The sequence below is a fragment of the Carettochelys insculpta genome, chromosome 3 (assembly GCF_033958435.1).
Source record: "Carettochelys insculpta isolate YL-2023 chromosome 3, ASM3395843v1, whole genome shotgun sequence".
Classification (NCBI taxonomy): domain Eukaryota; kingdom Metazoa; phylum Chordata; order Testudines; family Carettochelyidae; genus Carettochelys; species Carettochelys insculpta.
The window spans coordinates 87,559,786-87,579,683 of NC_134139.1; the positions used below are offsets into that span (position 1 = coordinate 87,559,786).

The 19,898-nt window shown below is 42.6% G+C and overlaps 1 protein-coding gene across 3 annotated transcripts in view; it reads left to right on the forward strand.

The window, feature by feature from the left end:
- Window positions 1-19,898, forward strand: part of AGPAT4 (1-acylglycerol-3-phosphate O-acyltransferase 4) — a 100,433-nt gene that overhangs the window by 23,840 nt on the left and 56,695 nt on the right. For all 3 annotated transcript variants that reach the window (XM_074988687.1, XM_074988690.1, XM_074988689.1), the window contains one exon: window positions 2,235-2,475. In XM_074988687.1, coding sequence (XP_074844788.1) covers window positions 2,298-2,475 — 178 coding nt within the window. In that variant the 5' untranslated portion in view covers window positions 2,235-2,297. The remainder of the gene's footprint in view (window positions 1-2,234; window positions 2,476-19,898) is intronic.

The following is a 19,898-nucleotide window of genomic DNA, read 5'->3' on the forward strand; positions in this document are numbered from 1 at the left end:
AAATGTACATATTGAATGCTGCGATAAGCGCATTCTATATCCAAAATTGATAGTTCCCTCCCTGAGTTTAAATGTCAGGCCAACAAAATTGTGTCTAGAATGACTTCCTTCAGAAGCAGGATTGGGGACCAAGTGGGGAAGGAAAATACCGATGATAGATTGAGGGTTTAATTTGAATATACCCCCTAAAAAGTATGTTTATGTAAATGTAGCCACAAGTGGAGTTTTTAACAATCATAAAATTAAGGTAACATACTTTCTTTTCCAGCGTGACAGAACCCTCATAACCTGTTTACTTTAATATTGGAAAGTGTAAATATAATGGAAGGTTTGTTTATTCATGGAAGCATGCTTTGTTAAAATCAGTTGTATGTTAATTATACAAAATGCAGCTTTGCAAACCATGGTCCTTGTAGTAATGTGATAATGTTAGCTACTGTGATGACCCCAGCTGACTGAATGCTTCCAAGCAAATGGCCATCATGTTTTCTGCCCACAAAGATTGAATATTTAAACTTGGCTGTTTCTAGAGTCTCTAGGGTTGGTATATTTATAAATAGCTTTTCATGGCTATGACCTTCCACTGATGATATCTGTCAAGTGTGGTTATTTAGTCTGTCAGGTATGTCAGAAGGAAGAAAAATATTTTTAATTAATGTTACTGACTTTGAGTAATAAAGCAAGAACTGTCGCAGAGATATTGTGTATGCAGGCAACATTCTTAGGTTAATTTTTGGGGCATGAACATCTATCTTAAAATTGCCCAATGTTGAAAAAACATTTTTGAACTTTACCAGTTTCTCATGAAAAATAATTTCCTTAAAAGGGAGCTACAGGCTATCTTGTTGAGATGCTGTTTGCTAGCTCTCTAGCAACAGTTGCCTAACCAATGCTATTCTGAGAGCTTTGCTGCTGAGATCCCATTGAGGATGCCAGTGCATAAAGACGTAAACCAAGAACTTGATGATTTCAATGTACTGGACTAGCAGGAGAAAATCCACATAGGTCCTTCTCTGAAAAAGAAAGATTTCTCATTTTTAAGCTTCCAATATGTCATTTTAAATTGAAGTGGATCTGATGGCTCTTTGAAGACTGCACAATGTTCTGTGCAAGTTTACTTTTTCAGTTTATTTGTACTACTGAATAAAGGTTCATTCCTGCAAGATGATCTTCTTGCTTGCTTTATCTAACAAAGTACTTATATGGGTAGTTTGATTGGTTTCCTTGGAATTGCTCACTTAAATTTTAAGCATGTCTCTACTGCAGTGAGTTCCCAAACATCTGTAGCCTTTAGGTAAAACTTGGAATGCAGTGCCCCCAGGTACTGAGGTGATGAGTCAAGGCAAATCCAGATTAGAATAGAAATCTGAAAGGTCTAAACTCTTACTCTTCTGAACAGACCTGGTATACCTTGATACCTATACAAAAGTGAAACTCTGAAACGGTGGCTGTAGAGAAAAGGATGGTGCACCAGGCCCCATTAGTCATAGACTTGTAGGGCTGGAAGGGACCTCAGTTCAGCCCCATGTCTGAAGTAGGGTCAGCCCTAACTAAATCATCCGAGCTTGAGGGTTTACATAGAAATCTTGGATTAGTAATTTTTTAAAAGGAATTTGGGATAGGTGTGTTGTACAGGGGGATGAGATGTCAAAAGCAAAATTGATTACCTATGCAAGCACTTGTGTAGTACCTTTCTTCAGCAGAGGCTAACTGGCTAACAGACCATGCATCTTTTTTCAGAGTGCCTTGGTTAAAATTGTTGCCCCAGTGCATGGAACAAGTTTTACTGCTTTTCTTGTGTGTAAATTTTGAGGCTGATCATGAAGGTAAACTTCAAATATGATGTCTTGTGCAAAGATGTAGACGCCACTTAGTGCAGCTCTTTCATATTTTATTGATAAGGATCTGATTCAGCAAAGCTTTGAACATAGTTGACATTGAGTACCTGCATAATCTCTATCCATCTCTTTTCAGCAAAGCACTAAATCCTTGAAGTCAATGGGAGTTAGTCATAGGCACAAATGTTTATCACCACAAGTGATGTAAATTGATTGAAAATGTTACTCTCTTTCAGTGTCCATCATCAAGTGTTTGTAACTGAATCTTTTTCTCAAAAATAAAAAATGAGATATTTAGTAGGAAGGCAGTCACTTCATATTAATGCTAGCAATTAGTTATCTACATATTCAGTTTATTTGTTTTCTAACAGCTAATATTGTTACTTGTTTTTGCAGACTGTCTTCTGAACTCCTGGATTTTTCTTCTTCTGGAAGTCTCCCTTCCATTTGTAAGGAACCATGGACATCATTGGCTTTCTGAAATCTCAGTTTATTTGCCACCTTCTTATCTGCTACATATTTATAGTGTCGGGACTGATAATTAACTTCATTCAGCTCTTCACGCTTGTCCTCTGGCCAATCAACAAGCAGCTTTTCAGGAAGGTCAATTGCAGACTGGCTTACTGCATTTCAAGCCGTAAGAATTTCTTAAAAATTTTATGACCGTGTCTTGACCAATGAATTAGTTAATTAGTAATCTTGTCTCTCTTTGCATATTTGTGAATATAAATCCCTAACTGTTGCAGAGAGGTGGTGTATTAGCTAATGTATTTAAGGTTATTTATCAAAATATGCTAGATTATGCCTTTTTCATCCACTCATTGGAACATTCACTTGAGATAAGGTAATAGAGCTATTGGCTTCTCGTGATTAGTGTTGTGTTTGGCCAAAAAAGTTAAATATTGACCAAGGAATAATAAAAATCTTAGATATAATGTCACAATGTATATATCTACATATTATTCTAAATGGGTTTCAGCTCTTATGTGTTCTAATTTCTCCATTGCGCTCAAGAGATTTGTGAACACACATGACATTGTTTTTTTAAATGGGGTACATGTTTCAGATTTCAGTAGTATTGACATGAAAAGATGATAGGTAGTGTTGGCTCACAATATGACTCTTATATACAATATTAGGTCATACTTTCAAATCCATTATTACTTTTCATTGAGTAAACATGTTAATATTGAACTACTGTATCTTCATGTATCAGAGAGGTAGCTGTGTTAGTCTGTGTCTTCAAAAACAGCAAGAAGTCCTGTGGCACCTTTATAGACTAACAGATATTTTGGAGCATAAGCTTTCGTGGGGCAATGATCCGCTTCATCAGAAGCATGAGAAAGCTTGCGCTCCAAAATATCTGTTTATAAGGTGCCACAGAACTTCTTGTTGTTTTTGAAGACACAGACTAACATGGCTACCCTCTGATACTTGTCACCATGCAAGACACTGCATTTAGTGGTATTGAGTGTATGTACATGTGCATTATTTGCATATAACATATATAATCTAAGAATAGCCACATCCTAGACCAATGGTGCATCTACCCCAGTATCCTGTCTTGTGACAGTAGCCAATGCCAGGTGCATCAGAGGAACTGAACAGAACAGGTAATCATGAAGTCATCCATCCCCTGTCACCCATTCCCAGCTTCTGGGAAGCCAGGCCTAGGGACATTGCAGAGCATGGTTTTGCATCCCTGTGCATCTGGTTAATAGCCAAATGGATTTGTCCTCCATGAATTTATCTAACTTTTTTTTTTTCTTTAAACACTTTTTTGACCTTCACAATATCCTTTGGCAAAGAGTTCCACAGGTTGACTGTATGTCATGAAAAGAAATACTTTTTTCTGTTTTTAATCCACTGCTTATTAATTTCATTTGGTGACCCCTTAGTTGTGAGGAGGTGGAGTAAAAAAGGAAATGATGCTTGCTTTCTCCACATCAGCTATGATTTTATAGACTTTTATTATATCCTCCTTTTAGTTGTCTCTCTTTTCTGAGATGAAAAGTCTCCATCTTATTAATCTCTCCTTGTATGTGAGTTATTTGTTTTAATGCTCTTCTTTGTACTTTCTTCCAATTCCAATGCCCTTTTTGATATGGGGCAACTGGATCTGTTTGCAGGATTCAAGGTGTGGGAACACTATTATTTTAAATAGAAAATTATCATCTTGCCTCGATCTTATCTATTCCTGTCCTAATGAATATTCCTACAGAATACAGATATTCGGCTGCTACTCTGAAGCCAAATGGGTGGTTCGTTTAAATAATGACCTCCTAAATTTGGGCCACTTATTTCACTGAGTAAAACAAAGTTCAGAATAACACTGAGAGAAGGTCATAAGTCCACATTCTGCCACTCTTACTAAGGCTTAGTACAGCCTTACCGCACACCTGATTGCTTTGCCATCTGTGAGTCTAATTTGTACGGTAAGACAGCATTTAGTTGGGAATAGGGTGGCAGACTTTGGCTCATAAGTTAAAATGGTCTCTATTTTTCTGGAGTATCTATAGGCAAAGTGTTCATTTATGTTTAGAAAAAGTCAAATAACAAACTAGTGGAATTCTTTTCACTTCTGTGGAGTTATTCTTCATTTACACTAGTGAGATCAGTCATCAGAATAAACCCAAAAACTTAATTTTAAAAGTGAAAGCCATGTCATATTCCCATTTTCAATAGCCACATGTGAACTGTAGTATACAAATGTGTTTCCAGCTGTCACTGTTTCTACAATCCTTGGGCTACATCTTTATATTTGGTATTTAGGTTTCACTCAGTTCTAAGCTAAAACTTCCTTTGACCTCAGTGAGCAAGGATTTGGCCCATTGCTGTTAGATCACACGATGCCATAAATAAAGTTTCATTTAGCAATGAATGATGTCAGAGGGGTTGGCTTTTATGGGTTATTGTAAATGCACATGCCTTTTTGGAGCACATGAGCAGTCTTCTGCTAAAATCATTCAAGTGCTCTAAATGTTAGGTACTCAGCATAATTATGATATTCTTGTATCAGAAAACTGCCTTAGCACGAGTTCCAAAAATTGCTTTGCAGTTAAGTGCATGCTGAAAACAATGAGTCAATGTATCTAGCCCACTACAAAGAACCTGAGACAGGAGAAGAGACGATGAATCCCTGTTCATCTTGGAAAACCTGCTATGCTTAACTGCTCATAAGCAAGTGCTGCTTTTCCAAAACATTTGATGGAACACATTGCCGGTTGGGAGGCAAAATGGAGTCCCTCCTTGTGGTCCAGTGGTGGTTGGGGCAGCCCACACTGGAAATGACAAGGTCAGGGCAGGCTGTAAAGGGGAGAGCAGATATTCCCAAGCCTGGTGGGTAACACTGAAGTCGAACTCCCAACCAGTCACAGACTGGACTTCTGATTCCCTGTGCTTTTAAGGAAGTGCCCAAGTAAATAAAAATCATGCAGCCTCCTTACTACATTCAAGTTCTCGGTCTCCCAAGCAGTAGTTAGGTCCAATGCAATGAGAAGGTATTTTAAAGCACACTAGCTGTGTCTACACGTGCACGCTACTTCAAAGTAGCGGCACTAACTTTGAAATAGCGCCCGTCGCGGCTACACGCGTTGGGCGCTATTTCGAAGTTAACTTCGACGTTAGGCGGCGAGACGTCGAAGTCGCTAACCTCATGAGGGGATCGGAATAGCGCCCTACTTCGACGTTCAACGTCGAAGTAGGGACCGTGTAGACGATCCGCGTCCCGCAACGTCGAAATTGCCGGGTCCTCCATGGCGGCCATCAGCTGGGGGGTTGAGAGATGCTCTCTGTCCAGCCCCTGCGGGGCTCTATGGTCACCGTGGGCAGCAGCCCTTAGCCCAGGGCTTCTGGCTGCTGCTGCGGCAGCTGGGGATCCATGCTGCAGGCACAGGGTCTGCAACCAGTTGTCAGCTCTGTGTATCTTGTGTTGTTTAGTGCAACTGTGTCTGGGAGGGGCCCTTTAAGGGAGCGACTTGCTGTTGAGTCCGCCCTGTGACCCTGTCTGCAGCTGTGCCTGGCACCCTTATTTCGATGTGTGCTACTTTGGCATGTAGACGTACCCTCGCAGCGCCTATTTCGATGTGGTGCCGCGCAACGTCGAAGTTGAACATCGACGTTGCCAGCCCTGGAGGACGTGTAGACGTTATTCATCGAAATAGCCTATTTCGATGTTGGCTTCACGTGTAGACGTAGCCACTGTGTACATGGACTCAATGTTCTGACCCTAAAGGGTCAGCCCTGTCACCAGGTCAATATAGGCTGGGATCTTACTCAAAATATCGCACTGCAAAACAATCCTTTAGCCTTTAAAAACAGAAGTGTGGGATTTATTTTCTTTTTTAATGAAGAAAAGAGCTGTTAAATGGCAAAGCAGTCACATATATGCAAAGGTTCAGGGTCTAGGTCTCAGGTTCATAGTCGCATTGGTGAGTTTGCTGTCTTCCTAGTTCATCTGGAATACATCCATGTTTTGAATGAAACATTCAGTCCTTTGTTCAGAGATTCAGTTTATGGTAAAGCCCCTCCAGAGGTGAGAAGCAGGAATTAAGAGACAAGGGAGATGATGCACCTGCCTTTTATAGTTTCTTCTGCTATGTGTCCAGTACTTCCCTTATTTCAAGCAAAAACTCATAGCCAGTGTCTTTGAAAGGCCTTGGCATTGAAAGGTTCTCTCCCTAGGCATTCATCTGCATGCCTTGCTGAGTCATAGGGTGTCAACGAGTGATGCTTAGTCTGTGGCTTGTGAGTGGCATGAGGCTCTTTGCCATGTAGCTTACTGCTCTTCAAGGCTTGCTCCCCAAGCGCTGCAAACAGCTAACATGTGGCCCTGCAGGAGAGAGTCCCTGCTTTTCCCCCTCCCCCTGAAACACCATGAACAGTTGATTGGTGCTGCTTCTGGAGGGAACATGGGCGTTAGGCACTGCAGCCCAGGGCCTGAGCCAACCGGGGCTCAGCAAAAAGCTCTCTTGGCTGCCAAAAGTCCAAATCGTTTTGTGGTCTCCCCTCTCCCCCTTCTGGGCTGCAGTCACTAAAACCCCTTAATCTGGCAGTTGAGGGTGGGGGAAGGTGTCTCTGCATGCTGCTGGAGCCCTCTGCTCCCACCATTCCATCCATTTCCAGGAGCAGAGGGGGGTGTGCCTCAGTCCTGCTGTGCCACCAAAAGGGAGCTCCCAGGCCTAAGCCCCCTGAACCCCCTCCTGCACATCAAACTGCCTGGCCACAGCCTGGAGTCCTTCCTGCACCCCAAATCCTTCCATCTCCAACCCCAGCCCCCAGAACTTGCAACCCCTGTTGGAGCCCCCTTCTGCATTCTGAACCCTTTGCGCATTATATCACTTAGCTAAACTTTAGTTTTTGTTGTGTTGAATATTTGACTGTATTGGGTTGTATTTATAGTTTATTGCATACATGTGTTTGATGGCATAAGTGTGCACGTCATATACTAGTCATGTGGCTCTTTTGGTTAATGGTGGTAGCATAACTTGGAGTACCACTGGTGTAAACTCTGGCCCTTGGTGAGTCTTTAGTGTCTAGGCTCTTGGAACTACTCAAAAAGCCTAATCGGGGTGTTTTGAGTATTTAATTAACTCTCTTTTCCATTGCTAGGATTGTCAGCCTTGGCTCTGGGCCTTTTAATGTCAACCTTTGATGAGGTTACCAGATAAACCTCAATAGGGAACCAGGGGAACCTGTGACTGTGTTCTATTCTGAGTTTTAACTGCAGGGCCCTATAAGTAACAGTCACATGCTGCTCTGCTTCAGTCCTTCACTGCTCTTTCCCTGGACCTCTTCTTACGGGCCCTCTGTCCAGCCCTGTCTCAGGGCTGTGTCCCCAGATTCCTCTCTGCAGTCCCAGCTGTGTAACTCTGATTGCAAGGCCCTGAGGCCAGAGGGGAACACCTGTCACTCCCAGCCTGGAAGTGAGCTGCTAAGACCAGCAGGTGCAGATTGGTTGTGTTTTACCTGTTGGAGCACGGTCGGGCAAGATATGGCTCACGCTGGAGCTGGCCCACTGAGCCTTTTAATCCTGCCCACTCCAGTGCATGGAGCAGTGCTGCTCAAAGCAGCTAGCTGTTCCCTGTGGCTCTTCGTGCTGTGAGAGAGGCATTGCAGGCTGCCCCTACTTCCAGCAGAATCTCTTGGCTTTTATTGGCCAGCTCAGAGTTTTTTTTCTGGGGGGAGGGGGCACCATGCAAAGACTCCCCCACAGCACAGAGAACTACGTAAAATGTGAACTAGGGCAGCGAGCAAACTCAGAAGCTTGCCTGGGAGTACCGTTGGCCAGGAGCTTCTCTGACAAGCACCTCCCATCCAGAACCTACATCTGGCACCCCATCTCATGCCCTGACCTTACACTTCCTGAGGCCAGAAGCCTCTCTGGCACCTGCACCCCAACCTGACTCCCCACTCTCCTGTACCCCAGGGCCCCACCCCATGCTCCCTTCTGCAACCCAACCTCCATCCCAGACCAAACACCCCTTTTATAGAAAAGCTTGGCCCTTGACCACTTTCCAAAATCTTGGAGTGACTCCCCCGCACCCCCAAAAATGATTGCCCACCCCTGCATTGTAGGTAGGTGTCTCCAGCTTCTAAAATAGAAGAGAGAGAGAGAGAGAGTCTTCTCTAGGCAGTCGTTCCTCTCCGCTTGCTGCTTCTTGGAGTGAGATGTGACGGGATCACAGGAGCCCACAGCAGGGAGCCACAAAAGCTGAATATACCCCGCCGTGCCAGGTCTCATAGATGCCTCCATTTGTATTGCAGGGAACAAGTTTTGTTGCTTCACTGTGTTTTAACACTCAGATTGCATTGGCACTCTTTGAATGTGTAAATAGTGTCTTGCTCATGTATTTTATTCAGTTGTGAACAAGGGACTCCAGGCGTAGACCCTGATACTAGTCTACGGTGAGGCAGAATACACTGAAGTCAGCTTAGTTGGCAACTGGAGAGGTCCCCAAGGTGTAGAGGAATTCTCGTGTGGCTGGTGAGCTGTAGCAATTTCTGTACCATTTATGAGTGTTACTGAAGCGGTTGCAGCCTGGTGTAGACTTATTTGTAGTAGGAGAGTTGCTTATTCTCTCCAAGCATGTTGGTTAAAGATTCTGTCTACTGAGGGCAACAGCATTTTTGACTAGAGCGGGGTTCCCCAGTAGTTGCAAGGCCTCTAGAAGCCGGCAGTTATTCCACTTTAGAGCACCTGTCAAACTTCTCTAGTTTTGTGCTTGGAGCTGGCTCAGCACCTGGATAAACTGGGGATCAGGAACAGTGACTGTTCTTGCTCATTGTCCTCAATTACATAGAGCAGTGCTTCAGCCACTGCTCCGTATCTGGCTCATAGCAATGATTTGTGTGAAAGAGGGGTTATGAAATTTCATCCATTGATATCCCGAGAAAACTAGCTATAAGGTAAGAATGATTGTTATTCCTCTCTCCCCTCCACCCTGCCCTGAGTGTTGTAGCAAAGGCCAGCAGGCCTGGAATGAGTCATCTGTATGTTCTTGGTGTTTGAACAAGGAGAAGATGGTATCAAGGTTAAAACTGCATTCAGCCAACTAGTAAAAATTAGTGCTTTTTAAAAATACATGACATGAAGCATTCAGCACATTGGGGGGTATTGATAAAACAGTTTAGATTGAGTCATTCCACATGTAGATCTGACTGAAGTCCTTGCAGGACCAGGTGCTCGATTTATGCTTGGAGAAAACAATGAAGAATGTACTTTGTAATGGCAATAAATCTCCTATTGCTTTAAGCAGTTGCAATAACATGAATCACAGTCAACCACAGTAGTGAAGTAGAGCAGGCATAGTTAGCATAACTCCAGAGCAAAGTGAAGGCAGCATAACAAATTCTATTAGTTCAAGCAAACTCTTCCATCTTGATGTTTGAAGGTGTAGGCACAATGATTTCACAAAATTCAGGGGAGGAATGTTTCACCTTTTGAAACTATAAAAATTCTCATGAAGTCACAAATGCAGAGAGTGATTAGAGATTGGTTTTGCTTTTTTTTTTTTCTTTCTGTTTTTGACATACATTATTCTCGCTCTACCATTTCCAGCATCCGCTTTTATTGTAGTTATCTTCTGTTAGTCACTCACCATGACTAAGTACTGCCGGCTTCTTGAAATAATCCATGAATTTATATGTTCTCATCCTGATTCTAATCTCTCCTGCAACAGAAAACAGTTATCAGAATTAAACGTCATATGACTGACTTATTTTTACTGCCCCCATCTTTAAAACAGGAGGAGTTATAAATGGCAGCTTTGAGAGTTCTCCTGCATTGCCTGCCTAATGCCTTAGGAAGCCACTGCCCTCCATGAAATAATGCAGGTTAGTCTTCACTGACCAGTTTTTAAAGTATTATCCAGTGCTTCAGGGAAGCTTTGTAACTTGAAAGACGTTATTGGAGCTGCAGTTGCCTTTTTAATTTGAACTCCAATGGACAGAAGTAGTTTGCAAATAACTTAGGTTACTGCAGGCTGACCCTTAATGCTCACGCCATCTCTTTGCAAACCACAAGTCAAATCCTCATGTAGATCTGAAAAAGTGAGTTTGGTCTTAGTCTAGTCCTGGCTTGTCCAATAACTTCTCCCGGCTGGAAAAGTTGCAAGAGCGGAGGGTGTCATCTGTCTCCCATGAGTTCTGTGAGGAAGTCTATAGACAGCTAGTTTGCATTATTTCTGGCTCAAATCCAGGAAGTGATGATTAGTCACTCAGTCTGTCCCAAATGAAACGGAATACTGGTACAAAAATCTTTGCTCCTGGGCTGAGAAGACTTCTGTGCCAATGAGGCTGAGTTTTAAATGTGTGTTTTGTTAATTTGATTCAAATCTTTGTTCGTTCCCCATTTTTAAGTGACAGCGGCGAACTCTCCCCTGTACTGAACTCCTGGATGCTCCTGTAGTATAATAAAATCAGACACTGAAGCTTAACAATGTGAGCTGAAAATAAATGGTGTTAGAACATAGGTCTGATACACAAATGGATTTTTATAAAACTCTGTAGGGACAGATTGTGCTCTGGCTTTGCACAGGATTGGGAGGCACTCAATCTCTCCCCTTGCCCTGGTAGTGTGGGATGTGCTAGAGCCCTTGTGGGCAATCCCAGTACTTGCACGTATAGCTCTGTGTTTGACTCTGATCTTGCGGGCTGCAAAGAGGAGGATGCAGAGCCATACCCCTTCCTGCACTGGTCTGTGGATCTGCCCTATTGTGATGAGGGGGAGCAGTCTAGACCATCCCAAGGTAGGGTGTAGTTTGAGTACTTCCCCAGCAATGTGAGAGCTGGGGGAGAGATGTCTGGTTGTCTGGGGTGTGCTCAGGACCAACTGGCATGTTGTTACCCCATCCTCTGCCTCCCATGAAAGGGAGACTTGCAAGTACTTACATGGGTGTCAGCTGCTTAACATCTCCAGCCCGTTAGCCACCCTAACGATCTCCTCTGGGCTGTGTCAGTTTTTACGTTGCCTCGCAGGTTAACATCAGGTGCACTCCAGTCCCTGAGCTCCTTTTAAACATTCCTCTATATTAGGGGTCAGCAACCTTTCCAAAGGTGGAGTGCCGCAACTTGATCTTTTGACCCCTATGCGCTGCTCGAGTGCCGATGATGCTCTTTAAAGTCATTACTAGTCCTACTTACTGCAGCTTCATTGACAAATAAATGAAGACCCAGAGCTTTACCGTTTTAGGTGGTAGTTGGTAGCATTAGCTGGTCTTTTGTTCAGCCACAGGTGGCACAGCTTTGAGCAAGCTCCTGGCTGCATGGGGGAGGAGGGGTGGGGCTGAGTTCTCACCTCATGTGCCGATGAAAATCGGCTTGTGTGCCACTGTCGGCACCCATGCTAGGGGTTGCTGACCCCAGCTCTGCGGTGTCACTCTCCTTGTCCACTGGTTACTTCCAGAAAAAAATCTAAGGTCCTGCTGTTCCCGGAGGGTTAGTGTACACACCAGCATGTTTGATTCAACTCCAGATCAGCTCCTTATATAATACCACAGTACTGAGATTATTTTTACTATAACTATCGTACATTTGATCTTTGATAACAAATTTGAGAGAGACTGAGTGAGCACAATGCAAGCAGAAAATGTTTCCCAAATGGTGTTCTGTGGAACCCCGGGGTTCTGCAAAGTGAAAATAAGGGTTCTGCAAGAAAATTTTTTCGTGGCTCTGGAGCCGCATGCAGCTCTTTAAGGAGTCATTTGTGACTCTGGATGCTGCCGCTGCTGACTCCTCTGCAGTTCCCTGCCCTGCAGCTGGAGAAACAGGAGAACAAAATTTAATTGATTTAACGACTGGCAGGGTGGTAGGAGGCATCTGTCCGTTAACCCAACTGAATTTAATTTGATTATTTCAGTGGCAGCAGAACAGGGAGCCACAGAGAGTCCCTCACTTGCCCCGCTATCCAAGCAGACACATCCCACTGGTGGGAGTGGCTGGGCTCACCTCCACACGAGCTTTTCTTCCACTGGGCACATGTGGCTGCCCGGCTCAGGCTCCGCAGCCAGTACCATGGATGGAGTAGTCCTGGGGGGGGCGGGTGCTGGTTGGGGGTGATGTGGATTAATCCTGGCCATGGGGGCAGGTTTGCGGGATGATGGGTAAAGCTTGGGAATAGGGGGGTGGATTTGGGGGCGGAGGGCTGAGCTGGGTAAAGACTGGAGATAGGGTGTGAGTTTGGGAGCTGAGGAGGGTAGAGCCTGGGAATGGGGTTCCGCAAAATTCTTTTGAGTTTAAAAGGATTCCCTGGCCAAATAAAATTGGGAAACATTGGATTAGATTTTTTTTTTTAAATAAAAACCTAGATCATAACATGGCTCCTAGAACTTCCAGTCCAAGTATTTTTCTCACCCAAATATCCTTTGTATTATGTCAAGGAGAGCAATTTGTGATCCTGTTTTCATGTACGGTTCAAGCGTTGAAATCTGGCATGCATGGGAAGTGGAGGTTGCTGGTTAATCAAATGTGCTGTTCACTCAAGCTTTTTCAAAAAAAGGAAAAATGTTTAAAAAATGAAATGATTTTACTAAACCTTTTAGTGCTGTTACCATACACAGGACTTTGATTTATTGCTTCTTTACTGCCTTAGGGCCATCAGAACAGCCATCAGACTCTTTCCAGTTAACTGAAGGGAGAATTGTATTGTAGCCTTTGGGAAATGCTGGTTAACCAAGATTTCCAAAAATTAAAGTGCTGGATAACCAATATTTTACTGTAAATGCATTGCCTGATTACTTCCTAGGTGCAGAATAAAGGAGTATCTTCCTTCCTTGCCTTCTCTTACCTTTTCCAAAGTTCATTGCTCCTGCACCTCATAGTTGGTTCTTTGGTGTGCTGTCTGCCCCCTTGTTGACTTCATTGAGACTAACTCCATCTTGGTAACTTACGAGCTTACTTACATTCCAACTGAGGGAGACAGGTGAACAAACATCCGTTGTCTGGCAGAGAGCTAGTTGTCACCTCTGCCTTGAGGAACATTTTCTATATCTAATGATGTTTTTACATGGTATGTGTACACGAGTTTCGTTGTGAATGCTGATCACTGTGACCCTGGCTTTTGTTTAAGATCTCATTTCATCTTCTTTGTTGGAACCAGAACGTGCGGGCTGGCATTTGGGGCTTCTTGTAATGCCATATATCAGTGGGCATCCATGTTCCCTGTAAGCTGAGCACTTGGGCAGCCGCCCAAGAGAGAAGCAGGGATTGCCCAGCTGATTAGCAAAGTGCCCGCAGCTAGCAGTGTGTGTTTCTACTGGTGGTGCACAGTGACAGGGCTTGGTGCAGATAATAAAATTTATTTGGCACATGGATGGAATAATTGGAGGGAACGTTGGTTGGCATTGTGGGCAACTTAGAGTCATAGTCGATGTGGAAGCTCAGCTCCACAGTAGCCCCCTGCCTAGTGCACATTTTGAAGTGGCCCTGTAGAATGTAGCTCTGCAGTGGAAATTCTTCTCCGCATTCAAAACTATTCTGTTGAAATAAACCAGAATGTGACCCCAGTGCTTGAGTTAATCCCCTTTTTCCTCAAGGTGTCATTCAGTGCTGTACAGAGGGTCTTCAGTGAGAGGTAGGCCCTGGTTGGGCCTCTCTGCTCATGGCAGAATTAACTCGCCTCCATCAGTGATGACCAGGCCTCTTGCAGGTTCTCTGCATTGGGTGGGGTGAAGTTTAACTGATTTGGTGACAGTGCTGCCCCACGGTGGGTGCAGTTGGCTTTCAAAAGGAAGCTGAAGAATTAAAAGCTGTGGTACCACTGTGTGAACAAGTGCTTATTTGTAAAATATCTTGGCTTCTGCCCCAACTTATAAATAAATTAAGGTTATGCTAAATAACTGCTCGTATGTTTTCAAAGGGATATTATTACACCTCGGGATAAAGTTACTTGGCAAATTACGACGTACAAATTACTGTTTGGGGAATAGAAATACGAGATGTCTCGTGCGGCGGGGGGTGGGTAGTGGGGAATGGGTTTTTCACCTTATTTGCCGAAGGGAGCAGAAATGAAAAACAGTAGATCCCCTAGTCCAGTTTTCCCCTACCATCCTATATCGCAAGGTGTCTTCTGAGGTATCGTGTTTAATAACTGGTGATAGGCCAGGAATGAATATTGTGGTGTGGTGCATGCACAGGTTGTGTATGAGGAGTCCAGTAGGTATGATGGTAATATGTTTTTAAAGCCTGTTGTGGGGGCATGTTGTGATAAACAGAGTTGTCCTAGACAAAAGACTTTCCCTTTAGCTGTTTGCCCATTGTAAATTGAGCGAGATGGTGCTGGAGGCATTGAAAGTACACGAAACATAAACTCATTAATTTTCACCAAAACGAATCAAATACTCTTGTCCTGCTTTTCAGAAGAAATTTAATAGCTAGCAGCTGCCATGAAATCATATTACAAAGAGTTGATTATTTTTACAAAATAAACTGCAGTACCTTTTTAGCCTTCTGAGAGGTTTTATTTTAACTCAAATGATGTCATAGATTGGAAAAAAAAAGCTATTATGGAGTATGTCTTGTACTAGAATAGTACTTGGTGTGGAAGCTGTTTTCCACACCACTATGAGACATGGCAGTTCTTTGATGCGCTATGTATTTAATCTTCCCATCACCCCAGTGCTGTTCAATGAATGTATTCTGATAATACCCCCAAATGGTTGGTTAAGTAAATTTGAGGGACCTGTGCCGAAGGATAAGTCATGAGATCTATGGGAAATTTAGGAGAGAGCTAGAACTTGAACCTCCATCTGTTACATCTCCTCCTCCCTGCCCTCATCCTAACTACAGGACTGTGCTTACGACACGTATTAGGTCCAGCATATTCAAAGTGGCTATTGGCTTTAATGAGAGCTTTCAACACCCAAGGAATGAACTGGCCTGTAGTGCATATAACAGATTAGTATTGTTTGACATCCATGAGTAGAACAGTAATTTTATTAATGAATGTTATATTTTGGATTTCATCCTCCTGAGACAGATGGTAAATGGTAGAGTCTGGTGCATTATTCGCTATAGCCCTTTCTTAGAACTAGATTTAAAGTGATACATTTTATAGCAGTGCTACAGTGACTGAGTCCATATTGCACAAAGCTTTGCTACAAAACAGGAAAGTTGTATATGTCATAACCGCCATAATTCATATGTTCTAACTTGCCGTGTGTTCCCTCTGCGTAAGCAACCTAGTCACATACTGGTACGAATCATGAAACACTGCATTGCAATAAAACTTACCGACAAATCAGCAAAGTTATAAAATCTCACCTTTTTATTTAGAACAAAGGTAGTGAGCTGGGGGAAAGAGGTGTTGATTTAATCACTGTCAGAATAGGGGAAATGGGAGCAGAGGTGGTGAAAAAATTTTTATAGTGAGGGTGCTGAGTGCTACTTAACCCAATCTATAAACCCTGTATGTGATGGAAACCACTTCAAGTCAGGAGATACCCTGCTCCAGCACCTAGGTGATGGGAAAGACCTCATATCCCTAACTTGGGGGGCAGCAATTTAAAACGCACTGTTGTTGATTTTTAGTTCCTCCTTCTACTAATTAAAATATCTGGACTCCTTTAAAAATGTAAATACATCTTACAAAAAGCCTTGTAGGGGGTTTTTTGTAAATGTGTTGCAATCATACTTAAATTTCACCTGTGAGTGAAAAAAACAACCTTTACTAGATATTACTCCCCATCAGGTGGAGCTGAGTTCCGTCATTATCATCAGCCATTATGCACACAGTGATATGGGCCTCATGAGACTTTGCGGGGGGGCGGGGGGGGGGGCTAAAAGAAAGATCCATTTAATTTTTTAGCCAAATGCTCTCCCCTCTTTCCACCCCTATTTCCATTATTGGTGTAAGGTCCACATACCAATAAACTCTACTGACCTTTTTAAATGTGACAGGCAAACACTCATTCTTCTCTAGAGTAAGTAACTCGTGCCTTCAGAAATGAAGAAGCCAAGGGATTAGGGGATGGAGAAGAAACTCTTCACTGAAACTTCCGTTACTTACATCCAAATAAGAAGCTTTTCAAAGAATTCGAACAACTGGGCTTTGCCCAGGGTTTTCTCTGGCAGTCCAAGAAGTCCCAGTAGTGTTGCTTCCTAGTTAGTGTTGTTTCTTTGGGCCTCTGTAGTCTCCATTACCAGTGTGGTTTCACTGACCTTGCTTAACAATGAGAAGAAAAGTAGACAGTTCTCAATCTCCAGTAGCTGTGAAACCCCAAAATACCATTTGGTTTAGGAGTTGTTTGCCAAAATGAGAGGTTAAGAATTAAGGCTTGGTCTACACTAGACCTTAGTTGGCTGCAGATAAGCAATTTTTGGCTATGGCAATTGTATAGCTAGAATCGACATACCTGCAGTCGACTGTAAGGTCTGTCCTTGCTGAGGGAGGTTGACAGGAGCATGTAGTATGCGGGGGTTGACTGTGTCTTTACCAGACATGCAAAATCCAACTCTGGAAGGTAGACTCTCAATGGATCAATCTCCAGGTGAATATAGTCATATCCATAATTCTGTTTGCAGAGGCTGAGCTCTGATAGTGACATTGCCGTGCCAGTAATTTACTCCCTGTTTCTCAAACTGCTTAGTGTGCTTATAATAGGTACTGTGCTTTCCTGCTGGTAATAAAGGAGTAGAATGAGGAGTGTGTACAGATACCATATTCAACAATGAAAGGAAAAAAGATGTAAAATGTCTGATATGGGTCTCCTTTGCATGACATTTGCTGAAATCCCAGCCACGTGGAATTTATTGCAATGTATCACTGTCCTGAGTGAGCCACACATGAGAGAGTACATGGAGGAGGCACAAAACAGCAGCTGGAGGACAAGAGTATGCTTACTATAAACACTCTCCTGAAACCATCTAGTACCAGCTGAAGATTTTTGTAGAACTAGACAAATTTTTTCTAATAATTTGAACTTGAAAAATAGCTTTCTTTAAAATGAGCTTTCCTCTAAAAAGTTGTCTTTAATTTCTGGTCGGTCTTACTGAAATGGTTATCACAATTCACCTTTTAGATTTTAATAAAAGACTTTCTAGATAAAAAAAAAGATTATACTTTTTTGTTTAAACTTGAGAAATGGAATCAACTTCTTACTTTTCTGTGTGGTTGTTTGTTTGTTTATTCATTTATTTATTTATTTGGCACTTGTTCTTTTCTACTGACTGTTATTTACCTATATTTTAGATCTTATGCTAGGATATGTCTTTGTACATACAATAACAAACTTGTCAGTATGCTCCGGAAAGGGGCTCAGTTTTAATTTTTTAAGAGGAAGTGAGGAGATTTCATGTTACTTATACCCTCTTTACATCTTGTGTGGCTGTTGTATGAGGCAGTGGGGAACATGGCCTTGCTTGTTAGTGGCATAAGACAAGCACACACAAATTGAATTCAAATTCCATTGCAGAATTTTGCAGCGCTATCACCCCATGTGAAGTTGTAGGAAGGATTCTGGTGTTCTCCAGTGCCTGAGTGCGTGGGGTAGGCCAAACTGCCCTGTGAATTGGTTCTGTTCGCAGGGCCGGTGTGGTGGGTGTGGGAGAAAGAAGCGGGTGAGAGTGGGCACACGTGCAGCTTTCTCTCCCGGCCCTTTTGAGGATAGCCTGCACCACCAAACACAAGCACTGAACTGTGATCCGTAATGTTTTTGTGCACCCATACCAGAGTCGGCTAACATGTTGTGTCCCAAGTTTCTTGGCAATGTCTTCTGCAGGGCTGTCGCCCAAGTGAGATGGGAAGTAACGTTCTCCTTCCATTACTACTTCTTATCATCCACTCAGTGGTGTCTATGCCACAACACTCATGTGAACAACAAGTTTCTGGACTCTCTCTCTCTCTCCACCCTGCTCATCTGTCCATAAAGAGGGGAGGGTAGTTGATGGCTTTGGCTCCAATGGCCCCGCGTATGACCTTCAGGATAAGACCCATGCTGTAACGGAATGTAGGAACTCAGGGCTGTCTCTGAAGAATGCTGCAGTAGGGAACAAAACCCCTTTGAAAAATCCTACACAGCTGCACTTGCCTAGTTGAATTTTGTCTGCGTTGTACTGTTTGTAAATATGAATTAGGTTTTTCTTTCTCACTCTTCCTACTTTCTCCCCCCCCCCCACCCATTGGTGTCACAAATTGTTTCTTACAGGGTGGAAAAATAAACTGAAACACACACAGCTCTGCAGGCCAGTTGCTTTCTGGGAGGCAGTTAGTCTTACAGGATCTGTTTTATGTACTGCTATAGCATTTATAACTTAAAATAGGAATCTACCAAGCCAGCAAGCATAAGAGATTCCTCCTAGGAGGACTGTCTTCTGGTAGATGGTTCCTCCCATCTGATCTGCCATTTTAATTAGTATCTGGTTGTGGGTTTTTGTTTTTTTTTTGGTATTCTTTCTCTTTCTTTCCCCGACCCAGCATAACACAGTGGGATGTAAATAGTTATTTCCTTTAGTTCATGGTGCTAGATGAGGGAAAGGCATGCCTCAATCTGATTAGTACTATTTAAAAAAAAAATCTGTTTGTGTCTATTCTGTATTGGAGCAATTTTCAGTGGAATCTTAATACTGTGCATTTATAACTTGAAAAGTTAGGTTTTGAACATCGAGGACCTTTTGTGTCTTTGTAATTAAGAGCCAAAGGTTCAGGAATCAATGTGCAGTACTGAGGAGAGATTCTGAGGAATGAATATATCTTACCGTGCTAGGTGAAGGAATGTGGAGATTTCTGGCTGTCACTAGTGAATAAGTTTTATCTGGGTTTTGGGAAGCTTGGAGGGGTTTTAACCAGAAGGAATTTTACGCTGGCTCTTGTTAAAATGTATTGCTGCACTCTTCAACTTCACTGTTGCTATGAGGCAGCTCTTTTCTGTTCCTTCTTGTAATGCTGCTTTTAAAATAATCAAAAGCTGATGGCATTTTCCAGCCTTTTTGTTATTGTTCTGGCATTTTATCTAAACAAAGTTTTTATAATACCCTGCACTTACTGAAAGCTGCTGTATTGGAAAACTGGCTTTAGAGCAAACTTCAGCTGTCTAATTGAGTTTGAAGGAACAAAATTGTAATACATTCTTATCTTAAATGTCTTTCTGACCTTGAATTTCTTGGTGGTATTAGCTCCACATGATCAAAGGATGGAGAGAAATTTTAATCCAGCAATATTCAGAAGAAACCTTTCATTATTTGCCTGAATTCAGCTACATCTTCAGAGCTTGATCACAGGTTGCTCTGAAGTGTTAGTTCAATTTGTGACGTGTTATATCTGACAAATCAGTGGATATAGTTTATTATTGTCTGAATATAAATTCTCCTCTGCGTTGATGCCATTAATGACTGTTTTTCATACTGACATCCAGTTAAGATGAAAGGTTATTGCCTTCATGGTGCAAAAGAAATCTGTCACCAGTTTGGAGATGAATATCCTGTTCCCGTTTTCAGTGTGAACAAACACATGCATGTGCATGTGAAATTTCAGATTGATTTCCAGACAAATTTAAAGTAGCTTTGCGTTCGGGACATGTTACACTTGGATAATATAATACTAAAGATATTTTAAATACCCTAAGTGCT